The following is a 27,867-nucleotide window of genomic DNA, read 5'->3' as shown; positions in this document are numbered from 1 at the left end:
TATATTAGGCTATAACTGACTCTCTCTCTTTATCAGAAAGAGTTGTCTGAATATAAGTATGCCTTTGTGCATGTGCATTCACTCACTCACTCACACACACACACACACACTCATACACTTACACAAACATACTCACTCCTGCTTCATTATTTGATCTATTTCCTGTTTATGCTTAATTTATGTTGCTTATTCAGCCTTTGTTTGTTTCTATAGGTTTTTTGATGACATGACTTTTGTATTTGCTTATTATGTTTGTTGCGGTGAGATTCCTTATAAGCCCCCAGGGGTTTGATAAATCTCACATGCACAACTTGCTGCTGTATTTATTTTTGTTTTGTGCAAATAAAACCCTAAACAAATTATTTGGTTTTCTGAACTTTTGGCTGACAACATGATTAAAAATTGTAAAAGTGTACCAAGGGAATGCATTTTTGTATTAATTAATTATTGTGAAAAAAATAACTGCAGATTATTCAGACATTTAAAGTGGTCAGGGGGTCTTCCGAATAAACATTGTGCACATAGTTAATGCTTTTGCATGTTAGGTTATTTATTCTTTTGTTTGTTTTTATATTTAATGAACAACTTTGTGAGAAATGTTCCAACAAATTGCAAGAAATTTGTAAATTAACAAAATTTCTCTTAAAAAGCTAGTGAACAACATCTAGGTGGGAAAAAAAGATAAAAAAAGCTAGGGAACAAAAACTATATTTATAATCATCAAAAATAAACATATAAAATTATATTGTAATTGCAGAATTATTACAGTTTTAGAACTTTTTCCAAGTCATTGCCTTGTTTGTTTTTTTTACTTTCTTATTAGAAGAAAAAAGGGAGACAAGGTGAAAGCTATATTATTACTATTATTATTATTATTATTATTATTACATTTTTTTCACTGTACATTCTTTTTTAAAGAATATTGGTCATATTATTGAGTAACTAATTTATTGTATGTATCTTTTTTCCCTGAAAAAAGTCTGTAAAACCGGATGATGACACATGATTTGTATTGTTAAGGTGTCTTGTAATCCCATATGGGGTTGGTCTAGAGTCTGCCGTGATACAGAAATAGAAACTAACTAACTAACTATTATTATTATTATCATCATCATCATTATTATTATTATTATTATTATTATTATTATTATTATTATTATTATTATGTACTTATTATGTAGTATTATGTACTTTTTTTTTTTTAACCTTTTCTGTTTTTTTTTTTTTTTTTTCTCAATTGTAGGTCATTTTCTTTTAACTCATAACTTCTGATTCCCATGTTTTTGAAAGAATTCAAGCAAATTTGGCCAGGTTTCCATAGGGTTAAAAATTCACAATGTTTTAAGACACAAAAGTTAACACGGAGAAAATTACACATTATAAATATAAAACGATAAGACATTATTTTAATCTCTAATCTTTATAGTTCGTGTATATGATCACTTTTAGAGACAATCAACCTATCATGATAACTTTTTTTTTCCTCGTTTGTCTTTTAAGCACCGAACTCAACCATCCTCATCATACTGTTACCGACAAGGAGACTGTCCAATCACTGAGCCGCGTTGCACGTACGTCACCTTAGAATCCAACGTCACCCTGCTACGGTCCAATCATGTCTCTCTAAACGCGGCAGCAGGACTGTAACTTCCGCCCTGAGTTGCTCGTCCCTGGCTCGGTCGATGTGATCGTGACGTGTATTACCGAGGAGTTCCTCAAATTGTAAAGCTAGGTGGCTAATATGAAGTTAGCCAGATTTGTTGCCGATGATATTAAGTGATTGACGGAAGACTAATCGAAGCGAAAACAGCGTTGGATCGGTATTTTGGAAGCCATAATGCCTCTCACGGTCGGCGGAGGAGAGCGACGGGCTGAGCGTGTGCGCGTCTTGTTTCTGCTCGCCGCCGTGTTGTTGTTGTCGGTCGGAGTTGCTGCTGTTCCAGAGGAGAACAACCCGGTACAAGAGCAACCACAACAAGAGGTAAAAGCTTTCTTTATTTATTACCAGTTAAACATTTTATCGTCGTCGGTAGGACACAGTTTTTTGACGCCGGTGCTTGTTAGCGCCTCCGGGCTAGCAGCACATGCTAACGGAGGTCCCCTCCACATTGTTCCGGGTGCAGCTCAAGTGTGTAAAGTTAGTGTCTCATTTTTAGACATGATTAGCAAAGCAAATGTTTAAAGCAAAGTTAAGATAATATTACAGACGTTTAAATACGTACTGACGGTGTTGTTAGTAGCATATAAACATGCTGTCACCCGAAAAAAGGCTTAAAAAAAGATGCATAAACAAGATGATCCGTTTAGTTTAAATTATGTAAACAATGGAGAAAAAAATTAAATAGATTTTTGATGAAAATTGTTCAAAATGAATTAACTATGTTAGGGTTCCCGCGGTTCCTTAAAAAGTCTTAAAAGGCATTAAATTCATTCTGAGGATGATAACATTTAATGATGATCGATAAGAGTTTAATCGAACATGTGAAATTTAATCGATTAATTAATATGAAATGTCAAAATATGTATAATATGTTGCTGTGAGCTTTGAGGAAAAATCGATTAATAGCTAAAAGTGCTTACAATTTGTAACATTATTCATTTATTTTAAAATAAGGCATTAACCGGTATTAAAGTTAATGATGTTGCATTGCAAAATCTCGAAATACTTTGCAATAACTATGTTTTAAATCATTTAAGGAATGCCTCTCACATTGCTATTATGCTAATAAGGATAGAATAACATGTACCACATCCAATCAAATGTCAGATTTTTCTGTAAATGAGTCATCGTTACTACAGCAGCATACATTTAGTTTACATTAGCAACATTTATATTTTATGTAATAAAATATAGATACTTCGCGATTGTGTATAGATACAGTATTGCAACAGAAAATATCTCAATACTATAATCTAAAATTCCCACTTGCAATAACATATTCGCATTAATTGCATATATTCCGATTTGTAATAATTTTCTTTTTCTCCAAGTGCAGAATAATTAGGGGTTGGTGTGAATGTGTAGGTATACTGATTTGCATGTGTATTTTTGTGTGTGTTTATATGAAGGTGTGTATAAGTGGGGGAACTGGTTATTCGGCAGGTTTTTTTGTGGGGGTTTTTTCAGTTAGCATATTTCCAATGCAGCTATTCGCATAAATTTTAGATCAGACATTAGTATTAACTCAAGAAAACTACACAGATAAATTAATCTAATTCCAATCCATAAAAGAGTTATGTTCTATAAAGTGGAAAAGCACAGGGAAACAAGTATTGATCACACTACCTGAATGTAATTAATACCTGGTGCAGAGGCCTTTGTTTGCAGCGACACATTTTTAGATGCTTCCTGTGTGAGGAAACTGATCTCTCACAGTGTTCAGGTGGGATTTTAGTCCATTATTCCACACAGACGGTCTTTTAGGAATCGTAGTCTTCAGTTTTTTCCACAAATGCTTTATTGGAGTTAAGTCTGGTGATTGACTGGGACAACTAACACAGTTTTTCCTCCTCTGGAGCCGATCAACAGTCTTTTGCAGTAAGTCTCATCTTCATCATCCTGGTGGATGGCAACACATTTTGCTCAAGAATTTCCAGATACATGGCTCCATTTATCTTCCCATCGTATAGTAGTTTTTAGGCCATACAAAGAGCGTGTCTCCTCCAAAAATGGCGCGTCGTATTGTTGCCAAAAAGTTTTGTCTCGTCTGACCACAAGACATTCACCCTGTAATCTCCAGGCCTCTCCGAATTTTGCGTGAAAACTTCAAACAAGCAAAGTCTTGTGCACGGAGTGAGGTGATGGGGGGCATTACCTTTTGTTTTCTCTGTGACGGCTGCACCTGCTGCTTCCAGGTCTTTTCTGAAGCTCTTTTATCGAGTGGTCCGATGCTTTAGGGTTCCTCCTCTCACTTATTTTCTGCCTATCCGGTAGGAAATGTTGCTCCTGTGTTTGGTCGGTTAATGCGAGTCACGTTTCCTCCACATGCTGATAATGTCCCCAAAGGTGGTTATAGGAACATAAAAGTTGAGAAATCCATCGGTTTTCAGTGTCGTTGCTCAACAATGTTGCTGTGAAGGTCTTAGAAGAGCTCTTCTACGCATCATGAGACTTTTGACAACTTTTGTTCAAATCAGCACTAATCCAGCTGATTTGAACGAGCTCAGGGAGGAGAACTAATCAGTGGAATCAGCTGGTTTACTGTTGTTTCTCATAGTGTGTTCAATACTTTTATTCTTGTGTTATTCCACTTTATTGCACATAAAAAAAGCACATTTTTTATTGCACATTTTTATGGATTAGAGTTACAAATTCTCTTTCTAAGTAGTTTGAGTTTCATGTGAAAAGCTGCATTAAAAATGCTTTTAATAAGAAAATGTTGGTATACTGAATACGTACTTCTTCCACTGTATTTATAAATGTGTATATTTTGTTTTGTACTTATTTTTTACTCTTTTTTATATGTGTTTTGTGTCAAGTTGGCACACATGTCACATTTGATTCTTTTTTTTGAACCCTATAAAAGTAATTTAACAAAAATAACAAAGGGGTCATGAGCAGCCACGTTTTACATTTAATGTAATGTTCGTAAAACATGCGGCCATTAGGGTCGCAACGATATGAGATTTTTATGGTGCAATAATCATGTCAGAAAATATTGCAGTTTTGCTGTATTAGAGAAATACTATTATAGCAAGTTAAAATGACCATTAAATGGTTTTTTGGGGGGGTTGAACTAATGTTTTATTACTAAAATTGAAACTTTATATTTTTAATTAAAGTGTGTAAAAAAAAGTCTCCCTATTGACAATAACTAAAGGTGAAATTGTCCGTCCAGTTGCACTTTTTTAATTCATTAAATAAGCAAATGTACACAGTATGATAACCATTAATTTTCATACCACAGTATATAGAAGAAGTAAGTACACCACTGTGACCCTATTAGCCCAAATATTAAGTTAGCCTTTCATCTTTTACTATAAACTGTGTGTAACTGAGCTGACTGTCGCCGTGTGTTACCGTGTTACTTTTCTTTGCAGAAAGCCTCAAGTCCGCATCCCATCGGCCCAGTAGTGTCTGAGGATGACTCCAGCAAAGGAAACCTGGGTTTCATCCACGCGTTCGTGGCCTCCATCTCTGTCATCATCGTCTCTGAGTTGGGAGACAAGACATTTTTCATTGCAGCCATCATGGCGATGCGTTATAACCGTCTCACCGTGCTGGCAGGCGCCATGCTGGCCCTGGGTCTCATGACCTGCCTCTCTGGTCAGTAGATGTGAATATTTTTTAGTTTTGCAAACTGTGATGTATTTATAGTTATTCTCCATTTTGTGCTGAGTAATAATTCATTGTGTATCCACCCCTCAGTGCTGTTCGGCTATGCCACCACCATCATCCCCAGAATCTACACGTACTACGTGTCCACCGCTCTCTTCGCCATCTTCGGTGTCCGCATGCTGAGAGAGGGGCTGAGGATGAGTCCGGATGAAGGCCAGGAGGAGCTGGAGGAGGTCCAGGCAGAGATCAAGAAGAAGGATGAAGAGGTGAGCCAACTTTTCACTTTAAGACCGACAAAGACACTCTTATCCGCGGCAGATGAAGTAGTACAACTTCAGAGGTACTACAAGTACACATACAAAATGTATACGAGCAGTCACATGAACACCTTCAGTGTGGGTAAAGTCTGAGTGTTTGCACTTAACTGGTTCACATTATTGTATCACTGACATGTTAAATAAAACAAAGCTGGTCTCGCTAGTTGGCACCAGAAATACTAGGTAGTAAAACTTTGGCATGCAAGACTATCAGCTGCTCTTATCACCAACGGCTCTTCCCTTATCTCTTACACACACACACACACACACACACACACACACACACACACACGCACACACGCACTCTTAAAATCACACACACCCACACAGGCTGGATGTCTTCTCACTTGGCTGAACCAGACAGGTGCTTAGGCTAGTCATTTTTTGGGCGCACAGGAGATCCTGGTGTGTGTGTGTGAGTGTGTGAGTGTGTGAGTGTGTGTGTGTGTGTGTGTGTGTGTGTGTGTGTGTGAATTCGTGTGCACGCTCCTGTATAAGAAAGTTCAGAGTTGTGTATGTTTATGTTTTTGCTGTTTTTTGTTTGTTTTTTAATGAAAAAGGGTTGGGAGGTAAATACAGTTATTATTTGTTTACTTTAATTTATTGAGCTGTTGTCCTGTTTTATAGGATAATGTGCAATTTTTATAATACACTGATTAAAGTGCCACATTTTTCAGACAATGTTTAATCATATAGATTAAGTTGTGCTCAATTTTTTTTTTTTTATGGTTTTCTTACTTCGCGACTAGTAGAAAAGTCTTAAATTTACATTTAAAGATCAGAAACACAAGTCGTGCAGAACATTTCCACTTAATCACCAGGAAATCTCTGTCATGGTGCTGAAGATAATTTGCACATTGCAAGGAGGAAAATACCAAAGTGATGCATTATGTGCATTATGTGTGAAATTGTAATTGTTAAGAAATGTAAAATTGATGGAATCCAAAGTTAATGCAATGACTTATTTGTTATTTTAAAGAACTGTAGTGTTAAATGAATTTTTAACACCAGGCTGTATCAGGGTTTTACCAGTTTAATTACAGTTTTAATTTGGGAGTCCTACCTGTTGTGGATGCCGTCTCTGAACTTTGTACCATCAGAAGGGCAACTGTTGGAGCATTTTTCTGCAGAAGATTGACTCAAACCTCTTCAAATCTAAATTTGTGTCCCATAAAGTCGGTGATTCTGCATCTTCTGTCTAGTGGCAGCTTCTCTCTGTAAGAAAAGGGAAACATAACATTTATTAAAATACTCCTGTATTTCATGATGTAAATGGAGCAGTACATCCAGTATTTTTATAAAATCACCTTGGTTATTTTGTTGTCTGTGCAGCTCCAGCGGTCCAAGCTGGTTAACGGGACTCCAGATGTGGAGGCGGGATCAGGGACAACCATTCCTCAGGGAAAGTGGCACAGCTTCATTTCACCCATCTTCATCCAGGCCCTCACCCTCACCTTCCTGGCAGAGTGGGGCGACCGCTCGCAGCTCACCACCATCATTCTAGCTGCCCGGGAGGTTTGTTACATTGACTCTGCAGCACGCCTGTGTCATTTTAAAAGCTTTTTATAGCATATATAACAGCGAGTAGCGTGTCTGAATTTTCTCTTGGGTGGCCGTGGTGCAAAACAAACCTTTGTTTATCTTTTTGATCCGTACCACAAACTCAGTGTCCCTCACCGCTGTGTTCATAACACTGATAATTACATATTTTATAAATGTATCATTTTCTGTGGCACCAACATGAAATGATCTTTATTTGAATTCCCAGGATCCTTTTGGAGTTGCAGTGGGTGGTACACTTGGACACTGTATGTGTACAGGACTGGCTGTGATCGGAGGGAGAATGATCGCCCAAAAAATATCTGTCAGGACAGGTGAGATTCTGCTCTCAGTATTATTTTTAAAAAGCAGATTTGTTTCATCTATTTTCATTTTTTAAATCCATCCCTAAAGTGCACTAAACTGTAATTAAATCACAGTGGATCTTATTTTTAATATTAATGTGCAAAGTTTTCTGTTGTAATATACACACAGAGTTAGTGTTATGTTTTTCAATAGTTTGAGTGTAAATTTCACGTTTGCCTTATTTAACACGAAAAGATTGTTGTAAGTGGCTTTTGGCACAGCGGAGGAACGTGCTTTCCAGCACACAGATATCATTCGAATGGCGATAAATCTGAATTTGATGCCTGGAAAATAGAGCGACTTGTTCTCCAATGCCGGCAGGTGTCTATTTAAAGTATGCGAGTCTGGAGATTATTGATTCGTGCTGCGTTCCAGTTACCTCGAGAGTCGGAGCTGAGAATAACATCACACCTGAGATGACTGGGTTCTAGGACAATAAGTCAGAAAACTAAAATGTACCAGTTTTTGCCAGTTTAAAGATTGTTAGCAACCAGTTGACAGAGGTGCGATTCCTGAGTCACAGAAATGTATTCAAGTCAGATTCAAGTCACATTTGAGGACTCGAGACCCAGACTAGAACTCAACATCTAAGTTCAGGTCTTTAAAGGCGTAAATACCCTTAAATTTAATATTCTTAAAATAATAACCTTAAAAACTCTTAATGTGCAAATAGGGTCTTGAAATACGTCGACTAAGCTCTTATATTTTTTACTTGTCCTTTCACAGTGTTGTCGCATTATATCAGTCACATTTTTTCCAGCATGGCTTTGAAGTTGGACTTAAATTTCATTCTAGGTGGTAAAAAAAGGTCTTAAAAAGTCTGAGATGTAACTTTGAGAACCCCGGGGGAACTCTGTATTGAGATTGTTCACGTCCTGCAGCTGGACAGTTTTAAGCTGTAAATTTTTATGATTTAGGCTCTCAGTTTCCCAGGGTGAATTAGCATCCATCCATTAACGTTTGCATAACTTGTCCTGGTCAGTGTTGTGATGGCAACATGGAAACCAGAGCAGCTCAAACATAATTTAACCCCTGAGAGCACAGAGACCAGATGGGAGCTTCCTCCAGCAGTTTGGGTTATGAACGGTGATGACAGATTGTCTCAGATTGGAAATTTCATTCAAAATAACATCAGTTATAATTCAAAGCTGCAACAAATCAGTGGTCTGTGCACATTTTGATGATCCCATTTAGACTCCTGTTTTTCTCACTTTCTCTCTTTTAATTTTGTTCCTAAAAAACGCATATTGGTGAATTATGCAACACGTGTTGACTCGTCCCTTGATCCGTAGCACAAAGTACATTTACACTGGTTGTTTGTTTTATAATCCACCCCATAATTAAATGATTTTTTTTCTGGTTTTGTTTCCATAGTTACAATCATCGGAGGGATTGTTTTTCTGGCGTTCGCCTTCTCTGCCCTGTTCATCAAGCCAGACGCTGGAGTTTAACCGCACGAAAGACTTTCAGGTTTCTCTGTACATACTTGTAAAATTTGGTTAAGTTGCTGTAGAGAGACTGTAGTTTTGACTCTGTGTGTGTCCAGCAGACAGTGTTGACGGGCTGAACGGAGAGCCAAAGTCCCGTCCGACTCTCCGAGCTAGCCTTTGACCCACCGCAGTCTGTAACTCAGTGGGTTCTCCTCTTTGAAGGTCAAGCACTTCAACATTATTTTGTTACCATTAGATAAACGTTTGTCAGTGTTTTATCAAGAACATAAGTTAGAGAAATATTGAACTTCAGAACAGAAAGCTCTTGGAGCTTGAAAGCCTCAATCAGGAGAAATCATTGAGTTACAGGGCTAGCTCGGAGCGGAGGAGCAGGACTGTAGCTCTCCATAAGAGCTGGATTCTCATCACGACGTGTGTGAGAGAAAGAAACAGGATTGTTACTGATAGCTGCTCTCGGACCCATCTGTAAAAGGCTCTGTGGCTCCGAAACAGAGCCCGACATGCAGTACTTCCCTCAGTCAGACACTTGAGTCCATATAAAAAACCTTTACTTTTTTCTTGTTTTTAAATGTTGAATGTTTTTCTGTTAATTTGACATGAGCCCAGATGCTGTCAGGTGGCTGTTGACAGATTTGTAACTGTGGCCGAGCCGCCAGCTTGCTCTCACTGTGCAACAGTTGGCTGGTGTGGCGTGTTTGTTTATTCCATCTTCCTCTCTGGGTGACATTTTCTGCCACAATGCATTAAAATCACATAATAAATGGGCCTACTTTATGTAAAATTTAAATTTTCAGTGAAAAACAGAACCAGCAGCACATAATTAAAGGAATACTTCACCCCCCAAATGATCGTTTGTATTTCAGTTATTTACCTTGTGTGAAGTTGAATTTGTAAAGAAAACTTTTGTCTCGCATGTCTACGCTGTAAACAAAGAATCCCCAAATTCTTGATGAATTAAAGTCATAGGGGCCACATTTAACAACAGTTAAACAACACAAACTCTCACACAACTCGTGCAGTATAGTCCAAGTCTCGTTTATGCAGTCGTTTGCTCAGTGCTCTCTATCTATGCTCTCTTCAAAGCCTAAAAAACGCCTTTTTTACCTCACTGAACACAGGAGCTGCTGGTATAACACCGCCTTTATTTGTAGTTTCTGTTTTTGTGACTTTGAAGTAACCATTTAAAACACCAAAGTCACACAAAAACACAACCGATCGAGGCAGCGGTAGACCAGCAGCTCCCGTGTTCAGTGAGGTAAAATTATTGATTTTTGTCAATGGAGTCTGGTTCTAAGAAAGGCCAGATCAGTCTTTCCACTCTGTTTTAAATCAACGTTTTGGCAAAAATGCATGTGTTTGGGAAGTATTGACCATAAAACTGGTTAAATGAGACTTGGATAATAACACGAGTTGTGCGAGTTTAAATGGCTGTTTTGATATAGTTTAGCTGTTGTTAAATATGTACCCATAAGACTTAAATTAATCAAGAGTTTTCTCATTTTTTCTCATTCTTTGTCCATTATTAAGGCATGCAAGAAAAACAGATTGCTGCACAAATTTGCTGTAACACTGGGTGAAAATATAATATGTAAAAGATCTTTTCAGGTGTGATGTATTCCTTTAAAATAACATAAGAAGCAGGTTGAATTTTGCTTTTCTCAGTGGGAGGAAAAACACTAAAATTAAAACCAACAGCACATAATTGAAACTTTGAGTCACAGAGGTCACTGAAATATTCCCCTCAGTCTCTTTGACATAGGAGCGGTATTTTAAAGAGACAGACCTGAACTACTAGAGTAGCTCTGCATCCACGTCACCATACAGATGTTTGAGGTACTTTAAAAAGATCACATATTGGAGATATTGATCGGGGTATTCTATATTTCCTGCTTCCAGTTTCAGGTGCCGACAGTGAACAAAATCTGGATCAGGTTGAAGGCCAGTCATAATCACAAATTCTCCCACTCTTCCTCAGAGATTACAGCCATTATGTACCAACCAGTATGAACCTCACTGCCTCTATTGTTACCGCCATGAATCACAAAATCAACGATTACTTTGGGTACAGAAGCAATAAGTCACCACTGTGTAATTTATCCTGCTAAAAACTTCCAGTATGAGTCACTCCTTTTCGCCATAAGCAGCTGTGTTGTAGCGACACCCGAACACGGCGATGTAATTCAAGCCTACGTTTCACCTTTGTATTTAAAGTGGTTTCTATTTATTTCGTTGTCTTTCCTTTTTAAGCACATGTACTGTAGGAACAGAGCAGGTGGGGGGAGGTCACTATAAACAAGGAATGGAAATATTTTTTTAAAGTGAACAGGCTAAAAGCTGCGTTGTCAATATTTGACAGGCCGTGCCCAGCTGTGAAATACTTCTGTTTGTGATACATGGTTGGTTGAATTACCTATAAATCCAAAATGCTCAATAAAAATGTTTCTTGTGTTGACTGATTTCTGGATTAACTGTTTGTGTGCTCATTTAGGACAGTGATTCTCAACCTTTTACTTGTCAATACACATTTTGTGACAGATCCCCGTTTGATAAGATTTTGCTGCACGGACCACCATCTGAAAAATTTGGGGGTTGATATATGATTATATAAAGAGATAACAACTAATAACCCATCACTCACATTTAGCTAATTTCTACAGTGAATTAAATGCTGTAAATAAACTATTCCTCCATTTTTCTGCAGCCCAGTTGCCAGAAGAAAATGTACATTTCTACAAACCATGAATATGTTATGTTTTCATACATATTATAAAAGTTTATAAGGTGATGTAGTATATAAGCTGACTTGGTCATCAGGAGGAAGAGGGGAGAAAAATACCTTGACACAAAAGTAAAACAAGCTGCCGACCACTTTTCTTTAGTGAGCCGTTTTCCGCTCAGGGGCGTGCTGTAAAGGTTTAGCCTTTTTTAGTAACTGAAACATCACTGTGTTTCCAGCAGAAACCGTGCCATGAAAAGCTTTTTTTTTTTTTTTTTAACCAAGACATCGCTGCATTTCCAGCGTGGAAGTTGCCCCAAAAACGGAGCATATTAAGCCAAAACATCAATCAATCAATCAGACTTTATATGTATAGCGCTTTTCAAAACCCCCTGACATGAACACACACACACACACACACACACACAAAAATAAAAACAAGACTTTGTGATTAAGTAAAGCACTAAGGAAATGCTACCATACTATACCTTTATAAATAAACAAATAACTAAATATTTTTTTAAAAAATGATAACAGTTCCAATAAAAGATAAATACTGACTTAAACTTAAATAATAAAAAAAGTAAAATACTCAAACTATAAATAATAGGTAAATGACAGGATTATAGCACAAAGTTAAAAAAAAAAAAAAAAGGTTAAAAATAACAAAACGATATAGGAAGAAGTAAAACTGAAACAGACTAAAATGTATAAATATATAATCAATAGATATAGATAGATTAAGGGCCAAACTAAAAACCTGATCTTTTCTTCACCATAACCAAGTTGATTTTGTGTCTGAACATAACCACGTTAATCACAGTGTTACGTAAACATAAAGTTCAGCACATCTGCCACATAATAACGTACAAATCCACACCCATGGTTTGCAGAAATGAACCACGGCAACATTTTTTCTGGCGACTGTGTTGTTTTGGGGAACTCAATTTAGGAGAACAAGTAAATAAAGTTACCAATTGCAAGAGTATTTTTATTACAGTTTTATTTTCAAATTGAAGGGGAGCAAATGATTGATACATTTGCCTTCAAAGGTTATTTCATGTTTTAATTTCTGGTTGGTTTGGCTCAAGAAATAAAGTGCTGTTAGCAGCAATTCATCAGTTGCAATGCAGTGAAGGTTTGTTTATTGGGGCCTTAGTCACCTCTGAGAATGTAACCTGTGATCTACATGTTTACTAAAAAGGTGTTAAACCTAAAACTGGGCAGCAGATGGCAGTAGTGGACGTGAAGAGTGCAAAATGAACTTTCCATCCCTGTGCCTCAGCATCAGAATAAAAACTGAACATTTCAACATTTCAGGGGTGAATCTATAGTGAAGCTTAATTTGGTGTTGGTACCAGGGCTCCTGCAGCTTTAAGCAAGATAGCTTTAAGTATTTTAATGGCTTTTTAATCTCACTTGGATGAAGTTTAAGACTATTTTTTTAAGAACCAAAATTAAAGACAGTTTTATTTTGCCCAAATGTTTATTACGGCATAAAACATGAAATTTCTTTTGTCCAGCATAAAACTATCTATTTGGTTTACCAACAAAAGTAGGAAATATCTGCCACTTCTGTCTGGTTTTCTTGGCAATTCTGTGTTTTTAATATATAAAAAATTATGAGATTTAACAACGCAACGTTAGAGAAAACAATTGATAAAATCCTACTCCCCTTTTCTGAGCATTTTTAAGACTTTCAATAGTCATTTTGATACCTATTAAGGCCTTATATTTAGATAAATGCATTCAGTGCTTTATTAGACTTTTTAAGGATCTGCAGGAACCCTGGTTGGTACTGTAAGTGACTTATTGTATGGGGAAAATATCTAACATTTGGTACCACTTTCTAATAAGGCTATCCTTTACAAAAGGAGTGATAAATTGGAACTTAAAAAAGGTGCTTCACTGGAAAGCGGTACCAAATGTTTTGAATGATAAACAGCTGTTCTGTATTTCAGTGGAAATGTTGCACTCTGTTCCTCAGGCCACGCCTGAGTGTCAGAGCAGGTGTGGTGCTCCTCTCAGGACACTGACACACCTGCTCTGACATCACTGCTTCAGGTGTGTGGCCAGAATTTTTTGCAGTGCAGCAGTAAATTTCACGAGCCAAACGATAACGCCACACAAATATGAACTGAAAACGGAGAGAGAGAACACTGATAGACATTCAGAGTTTCTAGTGTGTACATTAGAACTACACAACATTTAACACAATGCACTGTGTCCTTTCATTTTGGGCTCTCTTTGGATAACAAAACCCCTCGAGTTTATTTTTTTAAAACTTGGCAACGACCCACTAATAACTTAAGTGTCCTCTTTTTAAAGTGTCAATTATTTCCAGCATAAAGGGAAAGACTGGCTGGTAAAGACTCAAAACAAACTTAAGATCTGATACAAAGTCTTTGCATAACCATCAACTCGCATGTAACCAGCTCTTTCTGGGGGAAAGAAGTTCAACAGTCTTTGTGTTTATGTCACAGTTCGTTTAGATCCTTTTAAAAGCGTTTAAAAGCGGCGCCATTACTGTGAGTGTTGTTACGCATCTCTGCAAGCTCAATGAGGTTTATTCCAGTAATAGAAAAATAATTGAGTTCTCTTATTTACTGCATGTCCTTTCATACATTGTGCAAAGTCTCTCACAGCCACACGTCTCATGCAAAAATACTCGTGTTAATGATATTTAATTACATTCTTGTAGTTATATTGCACCGCGTATATCACACTCCAGGACCAGGTTCACTCTACAGGTTTGTTAAGCAGGGAACTGTCGCGAGTCTTACTGAACTATTCATGTGATGCAGCTCCAAAACTGTTTCTTAAGAAGAGAGGGGTGCTGTGTAAAAGACCAGACTATGAAGTCTACCTGTACACTCTTTTCAGTCAATATAGAAGCACAGAATCGACAGTGAAGAAGGCAGGTATTAGGGACTGTATGAAAATTATTAGTGGGGTCAGAAAAGGGGGATGGTTCTGTACAATTGCTATTTTACAAAAAGGAGGGCCTAAATTTTCTGGAGAGCAATGAAGGGTCTTTCATTTTTTCATGGCCTCCATTTCCTTTTTCCTTCAGAATTTTCTTCCAGGATTTAGTATAAAAATAAAATTAATTACATCAAAAAAGTTAAGTCAAAAACATGCTTTGTGATAAAATCAGGGCCAACTTCACATGGAACCACATAGTTTCTGTCTGAACCACAGCAGCAGTTTTGGGCCCGAGCCCATGTAAAAACTTAAATTCCACATTAAAAAATGATAAATTTCAAACATTTTTGCAAGCTGAAGTTAACTTAAGACTTTTCAGTGCAGTAACAGACATTCGTGACACAGGCTGCGTTCGTAAATAGCCACTTCAGGCACTAACTGGACTATTCATAAATTGGGGATGATGTTAGAATATATCATTTGATTCAGAGCATCACATTATCTGAATGGCGGAGCGCAGTAAAAGTTAAAATTGACCTCTTGTTAATTCACATGGAAACAGAACACATTTTTCTGTAACAGGAGTTTATCTTCTACTTCGTAGTCGAACCAATATGTAATTTTTTTTAAATTGCAGATGTTGATTTTTATTGTTGGTAGGGATAAAACTCTGCAACTTTTTTTTTCCAGTCTACTATCTCCTTCACTTTATTCTGATATAGGTAACGATAACTTACAGTAAAGTTGAATGTATCATATAATATAGTCCATTTTTAGCAAGACTCAACCTTTACTAGCACAAGAGTAAGAGCCTGTTTTAAGATAGAAGTAGAATTGAGTTGGTAAACTCAGTGATGGTAATACCTGTTTATTTTTGTAGCTCCTGGCTGAGCTAAGAACTGCTAAATTAACTTATGTTGTGCAATTTGGGCTATGTAAATAATTATGGTCCCATTAACATTTTAAGTTTGAAGTAGAATTGAGCTGTTTTTTTTTCTAAGTCAAGGGGAGGGTCCAAACCAAATATAATAATAACCTTGGAGGAGGTCTTGTTTTTTTTTTTTTTTTTTTTTTTTTTCAAAAAGTCAAACATAAGATTTAGCCCCTCTCCCTATCTCAATAATTTTTGTACAGTCCCTTAAATGTCTTAACTGCAATCTGAAAAATAAACGAGTGAATGAATTAAGTGGCCAACACTAAGCAACACTGACGCTGAATGTGACTGAGTATTATGTAGTCTGACAACAGCTCCAGAGGGAACTACACACTCCACACAGGCCTGTTTCATAAAATAACTACTCAGATATGAAATGACAACTTAAGCTAACAAAGGCAACTTGACAACCATTTAAAAAAAAGACTAATTATATAAATATGTTGTGCTCTGAAATGAGTGACAGGAACTTTAAATACACAACAGGGGCGATAATCTCCTAACAAAGTGTAAATCTTACTAACTAACACTTGTAACAGATCAAGACTTTAAACTGAAGCATCATAATGTCAAGGCAGTTATGATGGAGAAAAGATCTTATCAATATCAATTTTCCACATGTTCAAACACACAAACTGAGCTGGGTTTCAGGGCGGGTCGCAGTGGAAACAGCAGCCGTTAGATGTGATGATCTCAAGTTACTGGATTTCTCTGCTAAACTGGTTTCCCCATCGTGGACATCATACTCAAACATAACGAGATGCACGCTGCACCAGACAACTCGGGTCAAAAACTGACCAAATTTATTTCAGCAGGCCAGTGGCCATGTGTCGCTCTCAGCCCGTCACTGCACACAGATGAAGAATGGGCTGACCCATCAGTGCGACACCATCTGACCGTGAATTTGATCAGATGGTGAGGAGGCTGCCAGGCACGCCTGCTAACCCAGAAAGTGTAGAGGGGGTCTGCGACTGCAGAGAGATTGTAATCTCCTCAGTGTCATTAGTTTGATATCAGTGCTTTTCATTCCAGACTTACGATGGTGGTCCCCTTTTTAAACTGTACAAAATAAAATAGATGAGTTCCAACTATTGAATATATATCAACTGCAATTTAAGACAGAATCTGTTTGCAAATAATTACGGACTCTGAAAGAACAATATCGCTGCTCTGAATCTGCTGGACGTGTAAACAGGCAACTCTTTGTGTCACAGGTGAAAATACTGAGTGCAACGCAGCCACACTTATCTCAGGCTGTGCCAGCGCCGGAGGCAGGTCTGGCCTACCCATCATAATTCTGCACAAATAACCTTTTTCCAGCAAATGAAATGGTGCTTTCTAGCAAACCAGTGTTGAGTGGAGCCATTGTAGTCAAGGATACGTCATCAACAAAGGGTGTTGCACAAAGCACAATGAAAGTAGCAGAAGTAGTAGCAAGATGGCAGACTGTATTTATTAACTTTGAGCTGCTACTAGTTAAAAATATTTGTCATTATCCCAAAAATAACCACGGACCAACTATTAATGATAAGATTGTTCCACGCAAGACTTCACACTCTCATTAGAATATGACACGACCACTGATGTCATTACAGTTCACGATTCAGATCAAGAAAAACCTGCTTTTTTTGGTTCCAAAAGGGAACCAATTTTTTGGGTTCAGACTCATTTCTTTTTAGTTGAAATTCTCTGAACGGCTCGAAATTAGTTGCAAAGATCAGAATGAAACCTGTTTTTTGTCGGTGGTATGAGGGGAAAAACAGGATGAGACAACAGTGCTCTTGCAAAATAGTGTTAGGAGAGAACTTAAAATGGCAAAATCCTTGCAAAGAAACGCAAACAACAGAAAAAAACCTCTGCATAAAAAAGACGTTTCAGCTCCGAAATTGTTGATGTTTCGCACACATCGCTGAGTGTGAAGATAGATCTGACTATAAAAGACTACGTTCACGTGGTAATGGGGATTTTGAAAACAGTAACACGCACTAAGAGTGTAACCGCCTGAAATAGGCGGCTGATGACAAGCTTCATCTCCACAGTCTACATCCTTTCAGCCAGACTGGTGTTCACAGCTGGTTTCCGCTGCTGCCTCATGGCCGAAAACAAATTATTGGAGGTTTTACAGAGGGTGAGTGAACATGCAGAAAATTACAAGAGGTTTAATTTTCTGAGGGTGAATCTGATTTCTCAAAACATGACAGGGAACCAGAACTTCTCACGAGACAAACTTCAAACCACTTAACACTGGTCACAAAACAAGGTTACGGATAGAAGGAAGCTAAATGGAGTCTCTGGGGTGACTGGTCTCTCCTCCAGATAGTGCAAGGAGTTAAGAGATATGAGGGAACCTCTGCGAGGACGCCTGGGAAGAGCCCGTCTGTGCTGCTCTTTTTACCCTGTTGACCCAGATAAGCGTCTGAAGACTGGATGGATGACCAGACTGCCAAAGAGGGCATTGTTTGATTAGCTAACACAAATCATTTCACTCAAGCTAAGTCTGAGAATATTAGCCACAGATATGCAGGTCTGTTATACATATTTTAAGGTTTAATAAATATCTATATATTGAATAAAGTCTGCTCGGGAGTCATAACGACATCATGGATGCCTCTGAAATGGAGGGATTTCAGCAGAAGTTCTACATGTGAAGAATATGAACGATTATGCTGGCTATTTGTACTGTTGCATACCTTTAAGCTTGACCTTAGTAGTCTTTAGTTCATTCACAATATTCAACTCAAGCTCAATTTAGTCTTTAGTGTGCAGACTTACAGTAAAGCACATTTTAAAAAGCTTAAAAATACTTTAAAAGTCTATTGTTTTGACAATTTTATGAAATTCTGTGAAAATATGGGCCAAGGATTAAACAAACTGTGACACAACAAGCAGCATTGGCATTGTCTGCTATGCAGACACACAAACACATCCCCTAGGAGAAAGGAAGTCTGTGAAAATATCAGCCACTGAGCATTTTTAAGATCTTTTTTTCTTAAGAAAAAAAGCATATTCAAAGCTGCAAAGAACAGATTACGCATTTCATTTCATGCATCATATAAAATATTAGTTCTTTCTTTTTCATAATATTTACATAATATATTACATATGATGTTCTGTACAGTAAAAGTTCAATCTACACCACATTCTTAAAAATATTTTCTGACCCATAATTATTTTTACACGAAAAACAAGAATAGGAGAAAACATCCAAAACAAACAGGCCTCTGGTTTTTCTGCAGGACGTCCTTGAAGCTTGATGGCAGCTTCGCTGCGTTAACTTAATTAACCAGAGAGCTCTGCATAAAATAATCCTGTGAGGGTGACTGGAGCACACACACACAGTAAACACACACACACACACACACTGAACACACAGCGAGAGGGCCAGGGAGGGTGTGAGGGGGAGTCCATTATAGGGATTGTTGCTCCCTGTTTTCTTGGAGAAAGGGCTTCGTCTTTGAGCCAAAGCCCAGTGCCAGAGAGCCACAGTGAGGCCCGTCCTGGTTCTCCGCAGCACTCTGTGCTCAGGAGTTAAGTGCAAACAGCAAAAGATCCTTGTGAGGGGAGGGAAGCCACGGCCTGCCCATCCAATCACATCTCAGCCTCTGATCCAGGCACTCAGTGCTGCACTTTGAGATAACGCCTCTTCAGACCCTTGTCACAAAGACACCTGCACTCGGGTTTGGCTAACTCCGCCTCTGATTGGTCTCATCTCATCAAGAGCTACTGTGGCTGCGTAGCAGAGCGCTCAGACAAACTGTCCGCCCTGTGAGGGGCCAGCTGCTGCTGTTGCTGCTGCTGTTGCTGAAGTTGCTGTTTCTGCTGTTGTAACTGCTTCTGTTGCTGTTGTTGTTGTAACTGTTGTTGCTGTTGTAACTGTTGTTGCTGCTGTTGTGTTGTGGCAGTAAAGGTACCCTGCTGCTGCAAAGGGAACGCTGCCTGCAGGATCAATTGGGTGGACTGGTTTCCATGAAGAAGTCTAGGAGCCTTGAGTCAAAAAAATGTGATTAGCCAATTCTTAGGCGTAAAATTAACCTGTTGAGCCATGCAAAATAAGTCAAGATTTAACTAAAGCATGCTGTTTGGAAACGTGCTTGCCAGCGAAAGTCAAAGTAAAAGTAAATGCCAAGCTCAGATTCACTCTCTCTTGGCGTTTCGCTTAGCTAGATGTGGGTATTTTTGGCACTGTGTCTGTTGGATGCCTTCTGATTACGGTCTGGCACCTCGTTGCTATCTTTTTGTAAATCCCAGTGTCACCTGAGTGCTGTGGGGGTTCACACCCATGAATGTCCAGAACAAAAGAAAATACAGGCAGAAAAATACACTGCCACACACTAAGAGGCATTACTTCTGTATGAGTTTATACATTGTTTTTTTTGTTTTTTTTAGGAAAATCCTGCAGAGTATATCTTTGAAACTGCACTGAGCAACATTTGGGTTTTGGCTCAGCAAAGTCAGCATGTAGCTTATCTGCTTTTGGATGTTGCAGGTCATTAAAAACGTATTCATGGCTTCTCTCTGCATCTGTTTGTGCAGAGCATTGAAAAATGTGTCTTTACCGTTTTGTTAGTGTTTTCAAGGTTTGTTTTTTTAACAAAAAACGCACTATGCAGGTACCGACTGGTGCACTTTTTTTGTGTGATTGTGTGTACAGTGACATTGCATGCAATGCATATTTTCCATTAAGCAGAATGCATTTTTGATATGAAAGTGTGCAGTGAGCACATGCAGGAATACAGCGAGACCTTTTAAATGGCCACTTTAACAGCAAGCTAAATATACTGAGCTCACACAAATAAATACACAGTTGCTAAAGTAACTGTCACCATCATTTAGACCCACAAAAGAGCAAAGTTACCTAACTGTTCTTAGCCCCCCTTCGTGTTACCTGTAGGAACTGTGTTTGCTGCTGGGCCTGCCCCGGCTGCATGGCTGTGACCTGTGATTGCTGCTGTACCTGCTGCTCCTGCTGCTGCTGAGGCGGCTGCTGAGAAATGCTGATGGTCTGGGTCTGGCCTTGCTGGGGAGCGAAGGCAGTCACCACTTGGCCCATAAACATGGTTGTGGGGACCATGACTGCTCCGCAGGCCATCTGTCCCGTCACTAGCTTGGTGAGCAGCTGAGGACTGGCAGGAAACCTGTCAGAGACAGAAGAGAGCACTAGTCAGGTAGACCTCAGACTGTCTTAAACACTCATTTTCCAGTGTTTCTTTCTATTTTCACGACCAGCTGACGTCAGGCCGTGATGGGTTTTTCTTATATGGTCATCTGCTCCAAGCACGCTACTGCAAGTGTTTACAGTATGTAGCCTACACTGCTCAATGTACATGTCATTGTGGTTGTTGGTGAAGATTTTAGTTTAGAAGCTTTTATTGGTGATATTTCACGACAGAAATGCTACTACTCTCCGTTACAGTCATTCTCTGGCTGCAAGTACACTGCTACATGTAGCTACATGCTAATGTCAGGGAAACCTGTTTTCTTTGTTGCCATGTTGTTCATTAATCCTCGATCTCAGATAAGGTTCCAGCTTGAGCGTGTCCAGTTTCATTTAAGAGCTTTGCTGAGGATTTTGGATGTGTACTATTCTCTGTTACATTTATTTCCCTGCATTGATGGTGTAGAGATGCAAAGATGCATAGATAAGGAAGACCCGAAAACTCTAACCAACTGCAGTACTGAACTTTTTGGGAGGTTGACTTTAAGAGGCTAAACAGAATGTCTCAGACAGAGGGTGAATTCAAGTGTTCCAGTACAGACAGTATGAGGAAAATTAAGTGTTTTTTTGACCAATAAATCATGTAAACATGTTCTAGTAGAGACTTAAATACAAGCATGATCCTGAAAATGAGCATAGTAGGTCCCCTTTGGTAGCATATTCACTCTGTATGAAGATATATTATGTGACTTTGACTATAAAATAAGAATAGATTTTAAATGAAGATGCAAACCTAATCTGAGCTGAACGGTCTTGTGCAAATGTCGCCACAGCAGGAGTGTTGGGTCCAGTATTCTGAGCCAGACTTGTTGCAATCTGGACCACGTTAGCGGGGCTTTGCTGAGGGATCATCATTGTGTTGTAGAGAGACGCAGGCAGTGGGTTTTGTTGAGGCTGCAGAGTGAGAGACGACCGCTGAGACTGAAACACACAGTGCAGAGTAAGTCACAACATGCGGCTGTGTTTGACGTGTTTAATGAACAACACGAGGAGAAGGAGAATTATTTAGTTTGTCAGACCTGTGAGAGCGCTGTGCTCTGTTCCCGCAGGAGTGTTTGTTGCTGAGGCTGGACAGCATGTTGTTGCTGTATGCTGTTCTGTAGAGGCCCTGCAGAGACCACCTGGCCCTGCATGCTGAGTGTTCCTCCCTGCTGCACCGCGTTCCCTTGAGCCATCTGAACAGAGCCCAGATTTAGTCCTCCTGCTCCTTTCTGCACGAACATCTGAAACATACAGCAACGATTCTCACAATATCAGCAAGACATTCACACAAACTGTAAATAAATAAAATAAATAAATGCATGTCGACACACACTCATGAGCAGCTCTCTTGAGTCTCACCTGCAGGCTCTGCCCCTGAACTCTCTGCAGCTCGTCCTGGATCTGCCGAAGCTCATCCTGCTGCCGCTGAATGTTGGCCTCGATCATCCTGGTCCTCTGCTCCAGCTGATCTTTCAGGTTCTGCATGGCTTCTAGCTGGTTGGAGAACTGCACCATTGACTAGAAGAGAACAATGTCATGGGGACACCACAGGGAGAGAAATGGCAGCTGCTGAGGTGGTTTATATGTGAACATTTTAATGTATAATATTATAATAAAAATTTTGGATCAATTTTACATGAGTCAAAACTGATGGGGGGAAAAAATCATGAACTGAAATCAGGTTTTTAAGATACTGGAGAATTTTGCCAAATATTTACTGTGATATAAAACATGACTTTTTGGTGATGTTAATGCAAGAGGCATTTGGCACTTTCACAAGTTCAAACCTATTATTGTGAGATTTTTACAATGCAACATCAGAAAAACAATTCCTAAAAATCCTATTTCCTATGTCTTAGCATTTTAAGACTTTTGAAAGACTAATTTAAGACATTTTATTACCAATTAAGGCCTTATTTTTAGATTAATGAATTCCATGCCTTTGAAGACCTTTTAAGAATCCGTGGGAACCCTGTTTATCAGAGGAGACCATGACACAATTCCACCTCTAAAACATTTTTGCTATTTTGTTTATGAATCAAACTATTACAACATGGAAAATTATATTCAAATTATATTAAAGAAAAGAAAAACTTGCTAACAGATAGATTTATGGTGCATAAAAAGATAAGATGTGAATTAGTCTTTAAAACAAACAATAAATATCTTACTTGGTTGCTGGTCTGTACTTGTTGCTGCTGTTGAGGCTGCGGTTGTTGTTGTTGTTGTTGTTGTTGTTGTTGTTGTTGCTGCTGCTGTTGTTGTTGCTGCTGCTGCTGTTGCTGCTGTTGTTGTTGTTGTTGCTGTTGTGAAACCATGGATGGAGCCATGTTCTGTCCTGTATTTTGGGAGCTCATCGACTGCTGATAAAATTAATTCAGAAACAACATTAGCACTAAACAACAACAAAGGATGAAGAACAGCTCAGAGTTTGGCACTTCAAGCATCTTTTCCAGTAATTGAAGCCTTTTTCTCTGTTCTCTGTGTTCACGTCCCTTCACTGACCTGACTGCTGATAGACGATCTTCGCTGTGATGTCATCTCCACAGCAGAGACAGACTGGCGACCCGGTGTACTCCTATCTCCCTGAAGCTTCATCTGTGACGCTGAGAGGGAGATATAAACATGATGCTCAGATTATAAAGGACCACTGTCAGATTATAAAGGACCACTGAATAGAAAACTGTTAAAAACATTGTTGAGGGTGCTTACAGGCTGGGTCAGACACAGCGGTGTGTGAGGATTTGCGTGAGCTGCGAGATGAGGCCGAGGGCGTCCGGCTGTGGTTGAAGCGCTCCAGAGCCTCCTTCAGGCTGGATGTGTTGAGCTGGGACTCAGAGCCTGAATCCTGGGACTGCTGTGAGGGAGAGCAACAATGTCAGCTCTGGATATCCGTACAAAGCATCGTCACAAAGTACTGATCCATCATCCTACAATTAATCTAAAAAAAAGCCTTAATACTGTTGAACAGAAGTGACACCTTGTCTGCTGTGATCTCAGGTTGTGATTCTTCAATTCCCAGCTCTCTGCGCTGTTCTGCTCTAACTTCGGCATAACTGTAGAGCAAAGACAGTAATTAAATTACACTTTCATATGGGTAATATCATGCCAACTCACACAGGATTAATATCTTTTCCCAGTTCACATCATGGATTTTCTCACCAAAAGAAAAAATGAGTAATGTAAAAACTACTAAACCATTATTGGCAAAATACCAGAGCTATACACCAAATACTTTTTTTTGCTATAGGTTTTTAAAGTTTGGCTCTCTCAGCTGAATTTCATCATTTTGTAGTTTTTTGTAAGTGTACTCTAAACCTCACTTATTGTTATTTTTCCACTGGATTAGGTTAAAATTTTTATTGATAATCCAAGAAATCCTATAATAAACATGTATTCACTTATTTTACAGCTAAACAGTGCACTGAAATATGTTTCTAAAAAACATTTGAAGAAAGAAATAGGCAATGAAGTAACATAAGTAAAGATCTGCGGGAACCCTGGTGTTTGCATTGAGCGACAAGTACATAGAATTGTGGTTAAAGTGAAAGATGAGAGACACGATGGTGTGTTTTTATACTCTTCTCTCTATAAGTATCTCCAGGTAAATCCTCCATGTACCTCACAACTGTGTGTGTGCAGACAATAAACTCTGGTCTGGAGTTCCACTGGTGGTAGGTGATGTAGTAATGGGTCTGAAGCCAAATCCACTGCTGCCCTTTGGTGAGGAATCTGTAGTAGCACGACTTTCCTTTGCCGTACTGCATTACTGCAGACACACAGAGAGAGGGAGCTGACTGATAGTCACTACTTGAAAGCTCAGAAAGACGCAGATGAACTCACTTAAATGATGTCTGAGAGGGATTTACTCACAGTGTTCGTGGCATTTGGCCAACGTTTCCAGGTCATCTACGTGGTAATAGTCATATCCTGAAGTACCCAGGACCTCAAAGGGGAGGTAACCTATGATGGGTGGAGCCCTTAACAAACAAAGAAAATATTACTGAGATGAGTCACTGAAAGACCTCTATACACCCTCTTCAACTAATAAAGTTTTAATCACACACCATCATTTCAGGGCTAATTATCGTAACGTTTTCCCAGCAGTAGGACAAAAAAAAGTTTTCCCAGAGGGCTCACAGTTATGGAAAGCCATTTAAGTCAATATCTAATAAATAACTTAATTAATGAAATGAATTTGGCTATTAAAAAAACCATGAAATAAAGAGACTAAGCAATAAATGTATACATAGATAAATGAAAATATAAAAATACATATATATTGTTTAAAAAATACAGGGGTTTTTAATTATTTTATTTATTTTTTAAAGGATGTTTTTCAAAAAATCACATTTATTTATTTCAGGGGACTTTTATTCCCCAATGCCTCATTTATTTCACAGCTCTCATTAGTTCCCTAAAAAAAAAAACACGATTTACTGACTGAACTTGACCCAGTTATATTTTTATGTCTACATTTATTCATAAATGTATTGCCTCCCTTTTTATATCATAGCCATATTTACTTACTTACTTATTTGTATATACTTATTAATATTGACTTTAATGACATCCGTGATTTTCAATTACAACAGTAGAGTGGCCTTTTTTTATCACTATTGCAGCAACAAAACTATGTTTACTAACCAAGCTCAACATTTAGATTGCCAGACGTTGAAGTTGTAAATGACTCCAACTGGATCTCGTATATCACTAACAGTGGCAAACAGATACAGAAAGGACAAACATCATTTTTGCTGGGGACCTGCTAAACACACAGAGCACAAGCTCAATGCAAAGGCTATATATCACTTAATAATAAGTTCGAAGATGGCTTATTAAACATTCAACAATCAGCAGATGCATTCAATAGTAGGTTTAGGATTCATGCTCATGTCACATATCTACTCTATCACTTTCCAATCCAATCCAAATTTGTTTAAAAAGCACATTTAAAAACAACAACTGCTGACCAAAGTTCAGTACAATCCAATACTAGCAAAAACTATAAAAACAACACAGACAATAGAAAAATAAAAAAAAATAATTCTCACAAACAACGCAGGAAAAAACACAAGACCATATAAACACAGACTTTCACAGTCCTGTGGTCGGTCCGTTTTGCTTAAAATTCAGCTGGATGTGAGCAGAAACCCATTTTAACAGATGGTCTCAGTTTAGCTTTCTAAACCAGAGTTTGGCAGAGTTTGAACACAAACAACAGAGCACAATGAAAACAGACATTGAAACAAGGACCATTTAACAAAAATATGTACCTGTGGTCCAAGAAGAGAAATTTCCACTCTAAACTATGTCTGGAGGTGAATTCCTCATTAGGCTCCTCTACAGTGCACATCTCCTGTAAGGGGATAGAGGTGGAAGCGTGAAAAAAGACATCATCTCCATTTATATAAAAATACATGTACTAAATACTAAATCATCAGGGCTCATGTTGAGCTGAACACGCAGGAAACAAGCGTTTATTGTACACCTGCTGTTGTACCGCTGCCATTTCCTGTTTACTTTGTTTCAAACATTTAAATAAAGTTTCTGTTTCTCTTTCATTTGGGTTCTGCTGACTCAATTTCAGCACCATCATCTTGTGTATTAGTCTGTGATGATGGTCCTTTGATTTCATTTCAAACTCAATTTCTGACAGTAACAATAAAAGTAAAATCCACAGTAGCTCTTTTACTCAGCTGGAGGAAAGATTTTAAACAGTGGGTAAAAAAACCCAAAAAAGATAAAGTGTTTTTAACAAAATAAAAGCGGTTGCCAACAGAGGCAACAGGAGATTTGCACATAATGGTTGACAGGAGCCAAAATGTGTTCGCCTGGAGAGACTGGGCAAGCATTACTGTTCAGCCCTGTCCTAATTAAAACTACCTTTTTTCCAAACCCTGAAGCATGAAACCAAATGTGTGTCGACCAGATAAGAAGTGAGAAGTGGGCGAACGGCTGATGATTCTTACCTTGATAAACTGTGGTTTGGCGAGCCTTACAGTTGCTATGAGACACACTCTGTCTTCAAAGGCAGAGTGAAGCGATCGCTGGATCACTCCTTCGAAACCATTTCGGGTACAGTTAGGCACTGGTGAGGAATGAAACAACAGAAGAGTTTAAGACATTTTCAGACAGGAAAACTACTCGAGGTTCAGACAGTTATTGCAGTGAAACTCACCATTATTCAGGGACTTGAAGTTTCCGATGAACTTGACATATTCGTACACGGGGGCCTCTTTGGGGTCGATTGTCCCTCGGAGCATGTGGCAACAAAACTCTAGCTGATTTTTTGCTGGTTGAAAAAATGATAGTGTTAAAAAGTAGGCAAGGCAGCTTGGCAGCTTTATTTGTATAGCACATTTCATACAACAGGGCAATTCAAAGTGCTTGACAGAGAAATAAAATGTTAAAACAAAATAAAGGATATAGATTTACAATAAAAGAGTAAAGAGACAGGATGTAAAGGGTAAAATTAATTAAATTAAAATAAAAATCACCATTAAAAGTAGAAAAGTTCAGACAAGAGATGCAGAGATAAAAAGATTATTTAAAATGATATAAAATCCAGTTTAGTAAAACACTGACGAAAAGAACAGGTTCTCAGGAAGACAAATTATACCAATAAAACAATATACAGTAGAAACCGCTTATCATGATCACAGGTACAGTGATCAAACGCTTACATAAATTAAAAAGCTAAAGCTAAACAAATACTGTATAAATATTTCACTTATTGTAATCAAGCAGCCTGCCCCCAATGTTCAAAATGGTTAATCATCTGCTCATAGTGATTCATTTGACCCGCACAGACGTGATCACTATTAAGAGGTTTCCACTGTAACAGTGTAATTACTTTTTTGCAATAATTTCCTATTTTTTCAACTCTATGGCCCCTTATGCTGAAGCATGACTTTTGTACAATAGAGAAGCACCAATCAACATCGGGAAAAGTTGTGTGGAGTTTGGACTGAATGCAGCAGACCGCGAGAGGATCCCCACCAATGGCATATACCGAGCAGCCAGTCAGACCAGAGGGGAGACATGAAACTGAACGCGCCAAGAGAGGGAGGAGAGCCGGCATCAGGGCAAGGCTGACCCAATTTGGACTGAGAGCTGTTCCTCTACCAAGCCTTATTCTGGC

At 38.5% G+C, this 27,867-nt stretch overlaps 2 protein-coding genes across 9 annotated transcripts in view; one reads left to right on the top strand and one right to left on the bottom strand.

Moving 5' to 3' along the window:
* Positions 1–1,663: 1,663 nt before the first annotated feature.
* tmem165 (transmembrane protein 165) lies at positions 1,664–11,407 on the top strand. Its single transcript, XM_042483768.1, has 6 exons — positions 1,664–1,981; positions 5,041–5,266; positions 5,369–5,544; positions 6,928–7,110; positions 7,364–7,469; positions 8,875–11,407. Exons 1-6 carry the CDS (start codon positions 1,838–1,840, stop codon positions 8,949–8,951), a joined length of 912 nt encoding a protein of 303 aa, XP_042339702.1. The 5' UTR covers positions 1,664–1,837; the 3' UTR covers positions 8,952–11,407.
* Positions 11,408–15,615: 4,208 nt separating this feature from the next.
* The window catches only part of clocka (clock circadian regulator a), a 35,415-nt gene continuing 23,163 nt past the window's right edge, over positions 15,616–27,867 (bottom strand). For 4 of the 8 annotated variants that reach the window (XM_042483134.1, XM_042483152.1, XM_042483146.1 and 1 more), the window contains exons 10-23: positions 26,905–27,018; positions 26,696–26,814; positions 26,000–26,082; positions 24,597–24,703; positions 24,345–24,492; positions 23,704–23,779; positions 23,436–23,580; positions 23,229–23,329; positions 22,895–23,086; positions 22,083–22,241; positions 21,761–21,964; positions 21,475–21,662; positions 20,412–20,661; positions 15,616–19,510 (exon numbers count right to left, since the gene is read on the bottom strand). In XM_042483134.1, the coding sequence (XP_042339068.1) occupies positions 19,247–19,510; positions 20,412–20,661; positions 21,475–21,662; positions 21,761–21,964; positions 22,083–22,241; positions 22,895–23,086; positions 23,229–23,329; positions 23,436–23,580; positions 23,704–23,779; positions 24,345–24,492; positions 24,597–24,703; positions 26,000–26,082; positions 26,696–26,814; positions 26,905–27,018 (2,150 nt within the window). In that variant the 3' untranslated portion in view covers positions 15,616–19,246. The remainder of the gene's footprint in view (positions 19,511–20,411; positions 20,662–21,474; positions 21,663–21,760; positions 21,965–22,082; positions 22,242–22,894; positions 23,087–23,228; positions 23,330–23,435; positions 23,581–23,703; positions 23,780–24,344; positions 24,493–24,596; positions 24,704–25,999; positions 26,083–26,695; positions 26,815–26,904; positions 27,019–27,867) is intronic. The other 4 variants (XM_042483175.1, XM_042483156.1, XM_042483163.1 and 1 more) reach the window with 4 other exon arrangements.

The sequence above is a fragment of the Plectropomus leopardus genome, chromosome 3 (genome assembly GCF_008729295.1).
Source record: "Plectropomus leopardus isolate mb chromosome 3, YSFRI_Pleo_2.0, whole genome shotgun sequence".
NCBI lineage: Eukaryota > Metazoa > Chordata > Actinopteri > Perciformes > Serranidae > Plectropomus > Plectropomus leopardus.
This window is presented reverse-complemented; position numbering and strand designations above follow the sequence as displayed.

Bases quoted from the DNA above. Each gene is read 5' to 3' on its own strand.
- tmem165 (XM_042483768.1), top strand. From the start codon at position 1,838: ATGCCTCTCACGGTCGGCGGAGGAGAGCGACGGGCTGAGCGTGTGCGC. The intron at 7,111-7,363 runs GTTTGTTACATT...TTGAATTCCCAG, and splicing joins TCATTCTAGCTGCCCGGGAG to GATCCTTTTGGAGTTGCAGT. The intron at 7,470-8,874 runs GTGAGATTCTGC...TTGTTTCCATAG, and splicing joins AAAAATATCTGTCAGGACAG to TTACAATCATCGGAGGGATT.